This window comes from Myxocyprinus asiaticus, chromosome 5 (genome assembly GCF_019703515.2).
Source record: "Myxocyprinus asiaticus isolate MX2 ecotype Aquarium Trade chromosome 5, UBuf_Myxa_2, whole genome shotgun sequence".
Lineage (NCBI taxonomy): Eukaryota > Metazoa > Chordata > Actinopteri > Cypriniformes > Catostomidae > Myxocyprinus > Myxocyprinus asiaticus.
The window spans coordinates 55735080-55752790 of record NC_059348.1 but is presented as its reverse complement, the minus strand read 5'-3'; the positions used below and the strand labels follow the sequence as shown (position 1 = coordinate 55752790).

General features: G+C 38.0%; 1 protein-coding gene across 6 annotated transcripts in view; it reads left to right on the top strand.

The window, feature by feature from the left end:
- LOC127441323 (band 4.1-like protein 3) overlaps window positions 1-17711 on the top strand; it is a 73622-nt gene that overhangs the window by 18047 nt on the left and 37864 nt on the right. For 4 of the 6 annotated variants that reach the window (XM_051698604.1, XM_051698603.1, XM_051698598.1 and 1 more), the window contains exons 2-7: window positions 6655-6822; window positions 10936-11045; window positions 13149-13253; window positions 13337-13379; window positions 13966-14041; window positions 16475-16693. In XM_051698604.1, the coding sequence (XP_051554564.1) occupies window positions 10989-11045; window positions 13149-13253; window positions 13337-13379; window positions 13966-14041; window positions 16475-16693 (500 nt within the window). In that variant the 5' untranslated portion in view covers window positions 6655-6822; window positions 10936-10988. The remainder of the gene's footprint in view (window positions 1-6654; window positions 6823-10935; window positions 11046-13148; window positions 13254-13336; window positions 13380-13965; window positions 14042-16474; window positions 16694-17711) is intronic. The other 2 variants (XM_051698601.1, XM_051698599.1) reach the window with 1 other exon arrangement.

Sequence of the window (17711 nt, the reverse complement as noted above, 5' to 3'; positions counted from 1 at the left end):
TTGTTGTCTAGACGGCTTCATTGATTCGAATTTGCTCGCTTGCAGTGTATGTAGCTTCGTTGTTTTGACGTTGCATACTGGAATTAAACAGCTTCATAGATTCGACAGTGCACTGGCAGTTTAGGCAGTTTGCTGATTCGACGTTGCACATTTTAGAGTGTGGACAGCTTCATTTACTTGATTTCTGCTCACTTTAAGACCGATTAGTTTATATGAATTTGCGCTTGCAGAGTTGACACCTTCATAACAACTATGAAGGAACTAGAGTATTCTAGTTTTGTCATGTCACATCGCTCTCTTGCAGAGTAGGCAGGGAGTTATTTAGGTATTTATTGAGATCTCACGACGTGTCTGATCTTATAAATCTGTGTTTTTTTGCATTCCAAGAATCTCTTTAAGAATGCAGCTGCTTTGCAAATCAATGTTTTGTATTGATCTAGAGACAGAGGGCTCTCCTCTATTAGACTGTGTGTGTGAATGTGGATAGAAAAAGTCTTGCAGAGGATTCAACTCCATTCTGACATAAACAGGATGCTTACGGATCTAGATCAAAAGTTCCCAAACTTCAATGGCTCAATTTTGTATGTAATATCAGAGTAAAGAGTTGACGAATTTTCGCAGTCCTGTTAACATGCATTCTTGCGTTATTGTGCCGGTAACAAACCTCAGTACTCAAGAGGGCGACAGAGTTACTTTCTTTCAAGACAAGTGATGTTTGAAGAAATCAAAGAAAAATCAAGGGAAATATCACTTGTGAGCAGACGATTTTATCAATCAAGCTGTAATTTTGCCAAATTTGCATTTTGATTTAGTTGTATTTAGAATGTTTTAAAAATGTTCGTCAGTTGTTCTTATTTAGTTCTGCTGTGAAACTGAATAATAAAGAGATTAACACAAACATGGCAGTAGGTATTAGCTGGTCACAGACATCTGTGTGTCTCTATTGCTTTGGTAAGTTTAAGCCTTTAAGAAGGTTTAACCCATCTGTACCTAACTAATGGTCTGATTTTTAGACCAGGACAGGTTGAATGTCACCATATCCTTGAGATCTGTCATGTTTTTACCCAAACTCAGTTTTTAAGCTGCTGTTGAGAGGGACGGGAGACTTGATAGAAAGAGACAGGCTTTTCATTTTTACATTTAAAGGGATAGTTCACCCCAAAATAACCACACTTTGTTCCAAACCTGTATGACTCTCTTTCTTCAGTGGAGTAATAATAGATTTAAATAGTATATTTATTTTGTATATTTACAATATTAAATTAAATCGAATCCTTTTGTGGTTTAATAGTCACAGTGGGACCTATCACGATTTTAATTCGATTAATTGTGCATCGTGTGGGAGCATTTAAAAGCAGTCATGTGTCAGTCTGACAGCGCGCAGGTATCAAATCGTGTTGGTTCTAACGGTACTGCAGAAACATTGGAATCATGACATCTGTTTTATCTCTTTTCTAGTGGTGGTTATTTTTAGAAACACATGTTCAAAGATTCCAAGCTAATTTTCATCACTGCAATGATGGATTATTATAATAACAGACCATCAATGTGATCATTGATAAAAACATAAAAAATGGAGATAAAAAAAAAAGAAAAAAAAAAGTGATTCATCTGCTTCTCATAGAAAAGATGGAAAATGATAATGAAGGAATGTTAAATGTACGGGTCTCTGCCAGCATCCTCGGTGATGAGCAGATCTGTTGGGCTGTTTACTCATTTTGCTCCTAGCTGCGGTTGAGTTTGACCTACATTTCTTCACATGACCATTGAAGTTCATGGAATCACTTTGACACAATGCCGTCGCATTATTCCTGCAGTTTCGATGGCTCCTCTGCACAAAAACCCCACACAAACTGACCATTTAAGTGCGCACATCACTGTCAACACTCATATATGATTGGCAGTTTGTCTTGTCAGTCACAGATCTGATGAAATCACAAAAAATACTATTGCATAAAGTAGACAAGATGTGAGTGGCACTTGTTCATGCAAAACTGCCTCAGTGTTGTGTGTTGTGGTTTGTTGCCTGGGAGATGCTAGGTGGTTGCTAAGGTGTTCCAAGTGGTTTAAGTGTGTTGCAAAGTGGTTACTAGGGTGTTCTGAGTTGTTACTGATCTCAATGATAGTCGGGTGATTCTCACGAAACCTATGAAGATAATATCCTGGTCCTATTTGACTCCAAAATAAAAAGAAACAAATATGAAATTATGTTTTGCATATAGAAAAAAATATTCTAGGGCCATTCAATTGTACTGCCTCTCATTTAGCCCCCGCCCAATAAAAAAAATAAACAATTGCACAAAAGCATCTTTGTTATGGTTAGTGACGTCAAAACGCACAGGTACTTCGGTACGAAGTTGGTACTAAAAGAAAAATGATGTCACGATACCCGTGTTTCTGCAGTACTGAGTACTTATTCTAATCGATACCTGCACCCTGTATGACTGACACGTGACCGCTTCCAAATACTCACACTCTAATTGGATATATTTGGGGAAAAAATTAATGCACAATTAATGAAATTAAAATCGTGACATGTTCTAGTGCAGTGGTTCCCAACCCTGTTCCTAGAGGCCCCCCAACACTGCGTATCTCCCTTATCTGACACACCCAATTCAGGTCGTGGAGTCTCTACTAATGAGCTAATGAGTTGAATCAGGTGTATTTGATTAGGGAGATACCCAAAATGTGCAGTGTCGGGGGGCCTCCAGGAACATGGTTGGGAACCACTGCACAAGAACATGTCACGATTTTAATTTGATCTGCAATCTTAGTCTACATGAGCTGCGTGCTTAAGTGAATGTGTGAAGAAGACTGCTCGTAACTCCAGACTCCACAGAATCATGTGCGGTGTAGGGCTGTCACAATTATGAAATTTGGCTGATGATTAATTGTCAAAGAAATAATTGCAATTATGACAATTTTAGGGCTTTCACGATTAACTGTCATATTTCTTAAGGTGCATGTGTGCTTCATACACCTTAAGAAGTCATTTACATATTTAGCTTCAAATATATATATAAAATGATAAAAAAAGGGTACATGATTTCCATTTCAGGCTTTAAATGACATGAAAAATCATGTTTTAAATATCAGTGTTTCTAAATACTTAAAATATGTCTCTTTTTGGTCAACTTTAGTTTTGGTCAATTTTATATTTACACTTTTGCTTTTGGAACTCGTATTGGAAAATGTATATACAGTATGTGTGTGTGTGTGTGTATATATATATATATATATATATATATATATATATATATATATATATATATATATATATATATATATTAGTTTTGGCCAAAAATATTGGAACCCTTGGTAAATATGAACAAAGAAGGCTGTGAAAAAAAATCTGCATTGTTTATCCTTTTGATCTTTCATTAAAAACAATCACAAAAATCTAACCTTTAATTGAAATAAAACAATTGAAACGGGAAATATTCCTCAAATGCATTGGCCGTAAATATTGGCACCCTTTTATTCAATACTGTGTGCAACCTCCCTTTGCCAAGATATCAGCTCTGAGTCTTCTCCTATAATGCCTGATGAGGTTGGAGAACACATGAAGGGATCTGAGACCATTCCTCCATACAGAATCTCTCCAGATCCTTCAAATTTAGAGGTCTATGTTGGTGGACTCTCCTCTTCAGTTCACCACACAGGTGTTCTATGGGGTTCAGGTCAGGGGACTGGGATGGCTATGGCAGAACCTTGATTTTGTGGTCAGTGAACCATTTTTGTGCTGATTTTGATGTGTGTTTTGGATCATTGTCCTGCTGGAATATCCAACCAGGGCCTATTTTAAGCTTTCTGGCAGAGGCAGTCAGGTTTTGATTTTTTATCTGTTGGTATACGATAGAGTCCATGATGCCATGTATCTGAACAAGATGTCCAGGACCTCTGATAAAAACAGCCTCACAACATTAAAGATACAGCACCATATTTAACCATGGGCATTGGGTACTTCTTCATCTCTGTGTGCACCAAACCCATCTCTGGTGTTTGCTGCCAAAAAACTCTTTTTGTTTCATCTGACCATAGAGCCCGGTCCCATTTGAAGTTCTAGTAGTGTCTGGCAAACTGAAGACGCTTGAGTTTGTTGTTGGATGATGAGAACAGAGGCTTTTTTTCTTGAAACCCTCCCAAACAACTTGTGGTGATGTAGGTGATGGCTGATATTTTTTTGAGACTTTCTGACCCCAAGACCCAACTAATTTCTGCAGTTCTCCAGCTGTGATTCTTGGAGATTCTTTGGCCACTTGAACCATCCTCCTCACTGTGCTTGGAGACAGTATAGACACACGTCCTCTTCCAGGCCGATTCTTAACATCTCCAGTTGATTGGAACTCGTTAATTATTGCGCTGATGGTGGAGATGGGCATTTTCAATGCTTTGGCAATTTTCTTATAGCCAATTCCCATTTTGTGAAGCTCAACAACCTTTTGCTGCACATCAGAACTATATTCTTTAGTCTAACCCACTGTGATTGATGATTAAGGGAATTTGGCCTGTGTGTTACCTCATATTTATACCCCTGTGAAACAGGAAGTCATGGCTGAAAAATGTAATGTTGCTAGTCACCCAGGTGCACTAAAACATGTAAAATACGAATGGGAATATACTTCAGATATATTTTACTCATTAGAATTTCTAGGGGTGCCAATAATTGTGGCCAATGTGTTTTGGAAAAAACATGGCTGATTTATGTAGCTAAGCCTTTACATCAACATTTGAATCAGATGTGACAAACAAAGTGTGTAAGAGTGACCGTAATAAATGCTTTTCTGTTTGCATGCTTAAATGTTGTCTTGGTGGCCATTAGATTTCGACAGCTGCATTTGTTGCTGTGTTGGAACAACTAGTGAAAGAAATATACACGGCGTACAGTGTGTGTTTGGGACTGGACATCCAACCTTCTGAGATCTTGGAGTTCTTGTGCTGTGACCTTTCAAAATACTTTGTTTCTACCACGCTGCAGAGTAAACACCTCGCTAAATATAAACCTGTGTGTGTATGAAGAGCTATGACAGACAGCCGCATTAACACACACTGTTTATTGGAGTTGTCTGTATAACTCTCAGGAGGGTTCCAGTGATTCTGCTCCACAAATGGAGATGTTTGTTGTAACATGCTTGAGTTTAATTAAGCAAGAAGATAAAACGGCCCTCAGCAGAGGAGCAAGTGTTATTGGGTAATTATTGACCTCTGTTGGTGTAATGCACCACATTTACACAGAAATACATGCATTTTACTAGCTTTGAGTCATCGTGTTGAGTACAATCTTATATCATATTCACAGTAACTGTATACTGTATGACACACTGGAAATTCAACCCCAAAATATTTTACATATAAATTAACCATGTTGCAATGCCAATTTTCTCCCCTTTTCTCCCCAATTTGGAATGGCCAATTCCCAGTGCGCTCTAAGTCCTTGTGGTGGTGTAGTGACTCGCCTCAATCCGGGTGGCGGAAGACAAATCTCAGTTGCCTCCACGTCTGAGACCGTCAATCCGCACATCTTATTACGTGATTTGTTGAGCGTGTTATCACGGAGACCTAGTGCGTGTGGAGGCTTCACGCTATTCTCCGCGGCATCCACGCACAACTCGCCACGCGCCCCTCCGAGAGCGAGAACCACACATTATAGTGACCACAAGGAGGTTAACCCAATGTGACTCTACCCACCCTAGCAACCAGTCCAATTTGGTTGCTTAGGAAGCCTGACTGGAGTCATACATTTTATTATTGCAAAAAAAAAAAAAAAAAGAAAAATTGCATATTAATTTATAACATTTATATTTGTTAACATGTCAAAATATAGATATTTTTACATGTACTGTATGAATAGTTAAGATGGTATAAATTACTTAGAATATAGTTTTAGATGAAAATCATTGGCTAAAGAATTATTTATAATAAGCTTAAATTCCACCGGGTCAAAATTACCCCGCGAATGCAAAAGGTGTATGCAGATTCTAAACGCAAAAGCAGAATTCCTGGTGAAGAACTACACTACCCATGATCCTGAAGAGAACGATCCACCAATCAGAGAATCACTGCGAACAAAGTGCGCCAAAAGAGCTCTGCTTTCCCTGCACGCTCAAACTACTTATACACTTGCAAAGATCTGAACATTTTGCAGTAAATTTAAAATATATTGTTTCTATCGCCAACTTTAAATCAATCGTTTCATATTTTTCCATTGTTTTTAATTCGACTACGTAATTCGCAATGCTTCGTGGGATTGAAGTTCAGTACCTTGTTAAAGATACAAGTACACAGTCTTGTACCTTTGTCGTAGTATAGCAAAATCTCACATTTCTACCATCGCGTGGTATACTTGATCGTACCGGCTCTAGTGTTAGGTGAAGTGTCTGTTTGTGTACAGATCAGACTAGATTATTCTGAATGGTGCTCTTTGTGTTTTGTAAGTTCACTGTTGTGACCTTCTGAGGAAGTGATCTTTCACAGCCCGTATTATTCCAAACAGAGCACAACAAGGAGTTCCTGAAGGAACGGATTTAGAGGCCCACATGTGAACACATGATTGCCAATGTGTCATCATTGTTTATTTGTAACCTGTTGTGATAAAAGGAGTTTTGAATGAAGTCACCTGATGTTAAAAACATACATTTATCTGTGTTGTTTCAGTATAACGGGCCATGACTGTGAAAGCAGACTCAAAGTCGAGACAGTGACATTTATCACCAGCATCATTCACACGCAAAGAGTGAATTATCTCGCCGGCCTCATACAGACGGCACTCAGCAGCACATAACCTCAGGACACCACACGCCCGACGCCACCCGACAGCACCAGGTGAGTTCAGTCAGTGTGAGATTCATGGTACTTTACAATAATAAGGTACAAGCTGGTATGCCGCGAGTTTTCTGAAAGCAATGAAAGCGCAAATCCTGTGTTGTTTGTAGTGAGAACTATTAGATGTGTTTGATAAACTAGTATCTATAAAATGAACATAGCATGACAAGTATCTAGTTTTAAAACTGTGTATCATTTTGACTTGTGCCCCTTCAAAATGATTATTTCACAGTGTCCTACATTTTTTTTCAACTAATGCTGCAATTTACGATTATTTTGATAATGAATTAATCTGTTGATTATTTCTTCGATTAATCGGACAGTAAAGCTAAAAAATATTTCCTATATTTTATTAAAAAAATGCAGTATTTTATTTGAAAATATACATTTATGATTTAATGCTGTACAGTACATTGCATACAAAAAAAAGCGTTAAAATGTAAATGTTACAATATAAATTGCAAATCATTTTACACACACACACACACACATAAAACAAATAGTAAGATACTATAGTTTTACAGTTTCAAAATGGTGATTTTTGCAACTAGTGCTACAATTTACGATTATTTGGATAATCACGTAATCTGTAGATTATTTCTTCGATTAATCGGATGATGAAGGTAAATTTTATTTTCTGTATTTTTTTTATAATTAAATATTTTTATTGGAAAATATACATTTATTATTGTATGGTATACATTGTAAACATGAAGTTTTAAAATATAAATGTGAAATATAAATTGCATATCATTTTACACACACACACACAGACACAAACACGCTAACAGACACACACGCAGACACAGACACACACAGACACAAACACGCTAACAGACACGCACGCAGACGCACGCAGACACATGCAGACACACACAGACACAAACACGCTAACAGACACGCACGCAGACACATGCAGACACACACAGACACACATACAAACACAACACATAAAAAGTTTTACTTGCATTAAATGTCTGTGCCCCTCCCCCCAAAATAGTGATTTAAGCTTGTCCCGCCTCAGAAGACAACACATTTTTATTTGATAATCTATTAATCTGTTGGGTACTTTTTCAATTAATCGGATAAAAATGCTTAAATAATTCCTGTATCAACAGGTTTTTTATTTAAAAATGAACACATTTATGATTGCGTGCTATACATTGTAAACATGAAGTTTTAAAATATAAATGTGAAATATAAATTGCATATCTTTTTGCACGCACGCACACACACAAACAGACACGCACACAGACACACACATATACACACACACAGACACAAACACACACAGATGCACACAGACACACACACTCACACACACAGACACACTCACACACACAGATGCACATAGACAGACACACACACACAGATGCACACACACACACACACACAGATGCACATAGACAGACACACACACACACACAGATGCACATAGACAGACACACACACAGACGCACAGACACAAACACTCACACACACAGATGCGCACAGACACATGCACACAGACACACACACATACAGACACAAACACACTCACACACACAGACGCACACAGACACACTCACACACACAGATGCACACACACACACAGATGCACATAGACAGACACACACACACACACACACAGATGCACATAGACAGACACACACACTCACACACACAGATGCACGCACACAGACACACACACATACAGACACAAACACACTCACACCCACAGACGCACACAGACACACTCACACACACAGATGCACATAGACAGACACACACACACAGATGCACATAGACAGACACACACACACACACACACAGATGCACATAGACAGACACACACACACAGATGCACATAGACAGACACACACACACACACACACACACAGATGCACATAGACAGACACACACACACACAGATGCACATAGACAGACACACACACAAACGCACACAGACACAAACACTCACACACACAGATGCACGCACACAGACACAAATGCACACAGACACACACACATACAGACACAAACACACTCACACCCACAGACGCACACAGACACACTCACACACACAGATGCACACACACACAGATGCACATAGACGGACACACACACATACACCCACACACACACAGACACAAACACGCTCACGCACACACACACAGACATACACACACACACAAACACAACACGTAGAATGTTTTACTTGCATTAAATGTCTGTGCCCCTCCCCCCAAAATAGTGATTTAAGCTTGTCAACACATAGCCTCAGAAGTCAACACATTTTTATTTGATAATCGATTAATCTGTTGGGTACTTTTTCAATTAATCGGATAAAAATGCTAAAAAAAAAATCCTGTATCAACATGTTTTTTTATTTAAAAATGAACACATTTATGATTGCATGCTATACATTATATACAAAAAGTTTAAAATCTAAATGTTACATAATAATTATTTATTTATTTATTTAGTTTTCAAAAAACAAACAAAACAAGTAAAAAAAAAAAAGTGTCCACAGCTTGGAATCACCAAGACAATTTAAACCACTCTCTTCTAAATGTTAGAAACTGGAAAAAGTTCTGCAGAAACACACACTCCCTGAACATTGTAACATGTTTCTGTATCCTAACGGCTAATGTAATACAGGAGACTATTTGTCATAATCCCATGACATTTACTGTTCTTATAAAATATGATTTATTGCATATATAGTATTTCAATAAAAAAAAATGCTTATTTAAACCCAAATATTTGTATTTATTTATAAAAAAATAAATAAAAAAAAATCCCCTTTTTTTCTCCCAATTTGGAATGCCCAATTCCCAGTGTGCTCTAAGTCCTCGTGGTGGCGTAGTGACTCACCTCAATCCGGGTGGCGGAGGAGGAATCTCAGTTGCCTCCGCGTCTGAGACCGTCAATCCGCGCATCTTATCACGTGGCTTGTTGAGCGCGTTACCGCGGAGACATAGCGCATGTGGAGGCTTCACGCTATTCTCCGCGGCATCCACGCACAACTCACCACACACTCCACCGAGAGCGAGAACCACATTATAGCGACCACAAGGAGGTTACCCCATGTGACTCTACCCTCCCTAGCAACCGGGCCAATTTGGTTGCTTAGGAGACCTGGCTGGAGTCACTCAGCACGCCCTGGATTCAAACTCACGACTCCAGGGGTGATAGTCAGCGTCAGTACTCACTGAGCTACCCAGGCCCCGCATCTAACGCTTTCTTTATGTATTGCATACTTTACAGTTTGCTGTTTAAAATATGGCATGTAATACCAAGAATGTGACTTTTTAACAAGACTGATGTGTGCACAGGTACTGTATGTCAAGATTATGTGCTGAATATGTGCAGCATGTCATGTATCACTGATTCTTAATGAAGATAACTCGAGTTTCATTTTTTTGAGCCCAGAGAGAGTTTCATGCTCTTTCTAGAAAGTCGTAATAGAGATTATGTAACTTGATTTAATGTTGATGAAAACCTATTCATAACACACCGCTGAAATAAACCCTCATGTTAAAAATAGCAGCAGCCACTGAAATTAAACTGTGCTAGAAAGTCATGTGACACGAGTCATGAGCGTCTGTTTTTAAGTGACTCTGTTATGATGTCCAAAATGCGGCTATCTGCTCATGTCCAAAAAAGAAAAAAAGAAAATTGTATTTTGCATAAAGTAAAATTAAGCCTTTTTATGTGCCAGTAAAGATTTCTGCATTTTGACATTATTTTTTATGTCAATTAAGCACATTTCCCCCAAAATTCAAATTATCGCTCATTACTGTAATTCATCTGGACATCTCTTTATTTTCAGTCATTTTCATTAGATTCTCATTACTAAAAAATGTCTGTAATACAATGATTTAAAATAAATATTTTTTGAATCGGCATAAATTAAAGGCAGCGTACAGTGCAACAAAAACTACCATAGTGTATAAATACTACACATTTGAAATAACATTTCTTCGTTTATAATTCATTACAGTGATGAGAATACAATTGTTTTGCATTACGCTAATTAAAACGAGATTCAAGTTTAAAAGATACATTTCAAAATCGATGATTAATTCTCAATAATTAATGAAAATGTAATCTGTTGCTGTGTTCTGGCAGCGTTTCAGAGAGATTGAATAATCGCAGAAGTCTCCTTAATTCACACACTGAAGATGATGGAGTGTAAAATCACACTGCTGGACGGTACAGACTACACCTGCACTGTAGAGGTACGTGACGTTTGATCAAATCTAATTCTGTCTTTTGTAAAATAACGTAAATAGCTGAAATAATGTTTAATGCATAGAATGTACCATCAAACTGTTTCTAAAGTGAATAGGACGGAATTTTTGAGTCAACATGAAACTAAAATTGATGGAATGTTTGTCTTCATAATCTTTCATAAAAATGCAATGAAACTAGAGGTAGATGATATATCAGTTTTACCGATTAATCGGTGCCGATATTTGCTTTTTGGAACTATCGGTTATCTGCAAAAATCTGTGCCGATAGTCGGCAATAGTTTTTGATTTTTGGGGTGGTGTATTTGCTATGTCCAATATCTAAATATTGTTATAATTGACTATTGATCCATATTTTTATCCTCACTTCAATGCATATTTTATTTATTTTTTTTTTTATTTTTTTTTATCCCCTTTTCTCTCAATTTGGAATGCCCAATTCCCACTGCTTAGTAGGTCCTCGTGGTGGCGCGGTTACTTGCCTCAATCCGGGTGGCAGAGGACAAGTCTCAGTCGCCTCCGCTTCTGAGACCGTCAATCCGCGCATCTTATCACGTGACTCGTTGTGCATGACGCCGCGGAGACTCACAGCATGTGGAGGCTCATGCTACTCTCCACGATCCACACACAACTCGCCACACGCCCCATTGAGAGCGAGAACCACTGATCACGATCACGACCACGAGGAGGTTACCCCATGTGACTCTACCCTCCCTAGCAACCGGGCCAATTTGGTTGCTTAGGAGACCTGGCTGGAGTCACTCAGCACACCCTGGATTCAAACTCATGACTCCAGGGGTGATAGTCAGCGTCAATACTCGCTGAGATACCCAGGCCCCCATATTTTGTTATTTTGATAAGATAAATCAAATGCTCAAAATTGAAGTCAAGGCATGCAAAGGAAAATGCGAATGAAAATGTGCCCCGTCAGCGTATACATTGTGTCTGCATATGTTATGAATAATACAAAACCTCATCTGGTGAATCTATAGGCTTTAAAAAGCTTAATTTGGTAAAAACTCAAAAATAAAGCATTTTAACAAAGCCAAGCCTCTGTCAAAATAAGAGCCTAAGTTTATAATATTTCTTGTTTATAGTTAGAAGTCCCGCTTTATGCACCAAATCGTAATTTATTTTGTGGATATTATTGGGATTTTTGTTGCACAATTAACTGGATCTGGGATTTTATTCATTTTGGACATTTTGCAAAATCCACTATCGGTTGACCTCTATTGCCAATATCAGACACTGTAATTTAATGCTGGATTATGTTACTATAGTGAAACTTATGGCAAAAATAGCAGATTTTAAAAAGAAATGTTAACATTTGGGTTACGTGTTAAATCTCTGGAGGGTGAACTTGCCCTTTAACCTCCACGTCCCAGTCATACAGCCTCTTCAAAAGTGTGTCGGCAGTGTTTCAATCCTCCACAATCCACTGCAAACTCACATTCTGATATGACACGCCCACTTCACACCATCCAATCAATTCGCGATGGACAAAATCAAGTCCCGCGCTACATTTCCTTCACGTTGAATAAAATTCTGTTTCAGTCAGAAATGCATCACATTGTGGACTTAAAATGGGTTGCATTGGTTGCTATTTCATGTTGACTTATATCGATGATGGAAAGATTGTAATTAGGGCTGAATAAAAACTTTCAAAGCTTTATATGAATAATGGTGTAAAGCAGTAACAGATGCTGCAGTATTTCGTGGAGGTGCGTCATGCTTATATAGTGTAGTTTTGCATGTAGTGAAATATTTCACATCAGATGAGACTAAGTATTTATACCAAGACATGTGGCATATGTTGTCTTGAATACAATCTCTTGCATGTTTTAAATCTGTGTCCTCTGACGGGGATTACACGTCCACAGCTGTTGTTTGGACTGTGGATTTAATTGCACAGCGTGAAGTTTATAAAGAGCAGCACAAAGAGTTTAAGACGATGCACAACGCGAGGGCACAAACGGTCGAATCACGAGTTTTATTTTTAGACTGTTCCTATTTTAGCACGAATGCCACAACCATTTGATTTTACTGTCCTCTCTTAGTGAATTAAGTTTCTTCCCTGTGTGTTGTCAACAGAAAAGAGCGAAAGGACAGGTGCTGTATGATAAAGTTTGCGATCACCTCAATCTTCTGGAGAAAGATTACTTCGGCATCACGTACCGGGACGCTGAAAGCCAAAAGGTTTGTGTTTAGCTTTCCTTCCACCTGCTCTTCTTCAGAACTGATTTCATTCCACTCATAAAAACCTCTTGCTTTTCTCACAGAACTGGCTGGACACATCCAAAGAGCTGAAGAAACAGATTGGAAGTATGTATTTCCTAACAGATTTTACAAAGTGTGTGACTGTAAATATTAGGCGTTATAGGGGGCCTGGGTATCTCAGCGAGTATTGACGCTGACTATCACCCCTGGAGTCGTGAGTTTGAATCCAGGGCTTGCTGAGTGACTCCAGCCAGGTCTCCTAAGCAACCAAATTGGCCCGGTTGCTAGGGAGGGTAGAGTCACATGGGGTAACCTCCTCGTGGTCGCGATTAGTGGTTCTCGCTCTCAATGGGGCGTGTGGTGAGTTGTGCGTGGATTGTGGAGAGTAGCATGAGCCTCCACATGCTGTGAGTCTCCGCGGTGTCATGCACAACGAGTCACGTGATAAGATGCACGGATTGACGGTCTCAGAAGCGGAGGCAACTGAGACTTGTCCTCCGCTACCTGGATTAAGGTGAGTAACTGCGCCACCACGAGGACCTACTAAGCGTTATATATCTGCTAAAGGTTTATTTTGTTATAAAGCTACAGGCATTAAAGCTACAAAACAAAAAAGTAATTTAAGTTTTAATGGCTGTTGTCTGTATCAATATATATTCAGGTTCTTACAGGAAATGTTGATATTTTTCAGCTGGTCCCTGGAACTTTGCCTTCAACGTGAAGTTCTACCCTCCAGATCCCGCACAGCTATCTGAAGACATCACCAGGTGTGAGATTACGCATAATTTACTACACTGTTCACCCAGACCAGTTGCTTTTTGATCAGATCACAGAATCTTGGAAAAAATTTAAAAGTCTAAGTAAAAAAAAATAAAGGCAAGAAGAATGTGTACCATTGCAGTTTATGTAATCAAATCAGTCTGGATTTGTGTCTTTTAATGAGTTTTCTTATCAGAAAACACTGCTGCTGTCTTATGTTTCGACACTACAACATTGTATATTAAAACTTGTGTTGTGTTCGTTTCATGCTAACACATTTAGTGTTCCCGGTCAAAAATGACCGGCCCACTAAAATTGTTTATAAACCTCTCACATTGCATATATTATCACAAGGTATTACATTAAAACTTTTTATCAACTTCTTTTTCAGTAATTATGTCTTAAGCTTTTTTTGAACATATTTAAAAATATAGATTTTTATTGATAGAATGATTCATTGAACTGGGAAAAAAAAAATATATATTAATTACGTAATAAATGAATAATTAATTGCTTGATCTGAACAAAATAGGTGTCACTTTAAAGCTTAGAATCTGGACTTTACAATGCAAATAGCTGATCCTACCAACTCTTAAATGATGCTTTTTAATTTCCTGACAAATAAGAACTGTTTCGTTCTCATCATTTGCACATTTGAGTTGGTAAAACCATCAAAAAGATGAGATATCCATGTGTTATATATCATTGGAAAGGTCTCAATTAGTAGAATGCAATGAGCAAATTTATTTCACTCAGAGATCAAACTGCAGTGAGTTTTAGTGTATGAAATTCCCACTGACACACATAAATATAATAAACAGGAGTGTCTTTTTGTCACCTTTTTCATTATTACTTCCTGAAACATACATATAACATAGACAATGACACATCATAACTTACAGCAGACGATCCCGATTCAAACGAGCCCAAACACAACATAATACGATAAGTAGATCTTGAAATATTCCTCAATGAGTGTATATGGAAAGACGTTGCACAAAAGGGTGTTCAGCACACATTGTGTTCGTGTTTGTGTGTGTTGTGTGTGTGCACATGTCCAAGCTATTTGTGTGTGCAAACACTAATCCACATATGTGCTCATCTAAAGGATTGAGATGCTCCTGAACACTTAATATTTCTGTATTTTGTAGTCCAACCCATTCATTTCCAATGTCCGGTCCTTTTTGACCGGGAACAGAACAAGTGTAACAAAGTGAAATAAAACCAATAAAATGTAAAGAAAATTGTCATTTTTTTTGTGTGTGTTTTCAGATACCATTTGTGAACAAAGTCAAGGAATTTTATTCCAACTGGTTTAAGTGAAGAAAAAATGTCGTCCGGGTCAAGATGACCCGAACACAACATAAGGGTTAACTGATTTCATTGATAATGTAAAACTTTTAAAGCTGCATTCTCAATGGCAGCGATTTTACAGCGACAAAGTGACCTGAAGTCATTTATTCGTTTAATGAGATCCATCAATCAGAGAAGTCACTGTTACTATGGAAACAGTAATATAATAATAGTGGCAAGTAGACTTGTGGAGTGTTTCCTCAAGCTTGCAAAGGCTAGTTAGCTACCGTTAGCTAGTTACCTTATTAGTTACCAACCTAACATGAGTTATGGAGGTTTACATTTGGAATATGACTATTGAAGCCTATTCACACCAAATTTGTGACAAATTTGTGAGGCAGTCTGCAGACGAAACGTCTATTCACACAGAGACCGAAACGAATAAAATGAAAAACAATTTCAAATGTATGCATGCATTTTGCTACGTATATATTTCAAACAAACTCAAACAATCTTTTCTTTTTTAATGCCTGGATAATACAGTATAATGCAAGTTAAAGTGATATAAATATAAGTAAAATAATGTGCAATAATTAAAAACGTGTATAGGATAAAATATGATGCATAGTATTAAAGATAATATAATAGAAAACACAGCTTCACTGTATTTCTCGGTATTTAATTATTGCATATTTGCATTGAATTGAGAGTTTTTGTGCATGAGATGAGTAAAAGAGCATTGGTGTTTGTCAGTTGATTTGTGCCACCAATGCGCTGGATTGAGCAGCTGCAGCGACATATTTTATTGGTCAGTCAGTTTTCATCGCAGTCCGAAAAAAAAAAAAAATCAGAGCCTTCAGACTGGCGGCAGACGATTTGTGGAACCCGGTGTGAATAGCGCCATGGGAATCCATTGTTCCTATTCAAAAGCTCATTCGGAACGAACAGTCGCACCGAGAGTTCGGTCTTGGTATGAATTGTCCTTTATATGGTATTAAAGCTTTCAAAGAAACTCATGAAGCCAAAATAAAATAAATCATATCAGCAAACCGTGGATTGCTGGTGGTGGGCACATATCAGGACTCTTGAAGAACATGAAGACAAACAATTCTTGACCTACATGCTCTCTGTGTCTGTCTGTCTGTCAGATATTACCTGTGTCTGCAGCTGCGAGATGATGTGGTATCTGGCCGTTTACCGTGTTCTTTCGCCACTCTCTCGCTGTTGGGCTCTTATACAGTTCAGTCTGAGGTGGGAGATTATGACGCTGACCTGCAGGGACCCGGATATGTCAGCGACGTGCGTTTGGCCCCCGATCAGACCAAAGACTTGGAGGAGAAAGTCATGGAGCTTCACCGCAGCTACAAGTGAGTTTTACATTGTATTATTGCGGCAGATGAGAAGAGCGTAGATTAGACAACCCAAAAAGTGGCTTTAGATGTCTAAATATTTTTGGTTTTATTCCCATTTCATTGAACATGAGCTTACAGTCTACAGCAATCCATTTTGCAATGCAGTTTGTAAATCTGTCCTGTTCTCATGGGACACATTCTTCCGTTCCATCCGTGCTATTTCTAATTGTCGATATATGGACGTTTGCATCAGACTGACGCTTTTGAGGTGTCTCACAGGTCTTCGGTGTCATAAACGCCACATTTTCAGCATGCTGTGTCAAGTTAAAAGTAATTGAAACTTTGAAAATCACAAGATCCCTGATTTCTGTTGTGGTTTGTCCAGCTGTCAAGAACGCATCCTGTGTGAACGGCTCTTATTCAGTGAGGTTTGTTGAGGTGCGCTGACTGCCCCCTGCTGACACGGATCATAAAAACACAAGTTAAAGAGCATCACCGATCCTCCACCAAATTTCACAGCGTATATACATTATATATATATATATATATATATATATATATATATATATACACATACAGGTGATGTGTAATTTTTTGGAGGTTAAAATACTTTCTTGTATCTCAGTTTAATGTTCAGAGTAACTGTCAGTAATGTATTAGACCCATCTTCTGACTCAGCCAATGTAGTGAGTTTGGGGCGGGAATATCTGTTTGTTCGACCAATAGTAGACAGTGGTCAGTGTTCAGGAAACCTGTTTGGAAATGACCATTATTTAAGTGATGTAGAAATCACACACTTCACTGTTGCAAACAAGACATCACCCAAATTTCTGATATTTAATGAACATTTATTTTACACAAGGTTTATTTATATTTATGCTGACACAATGTTTTCACAAAATTCTAAATTACACAATAATAATAATAGCATAATTTTTATTGCACATTTTAACGATTTAGCACAAAGTGCTTCACAAAACATAAAATCAAAACACACTAAGCAAGTCTATACAAATGAGTTTTTAAACAAGAC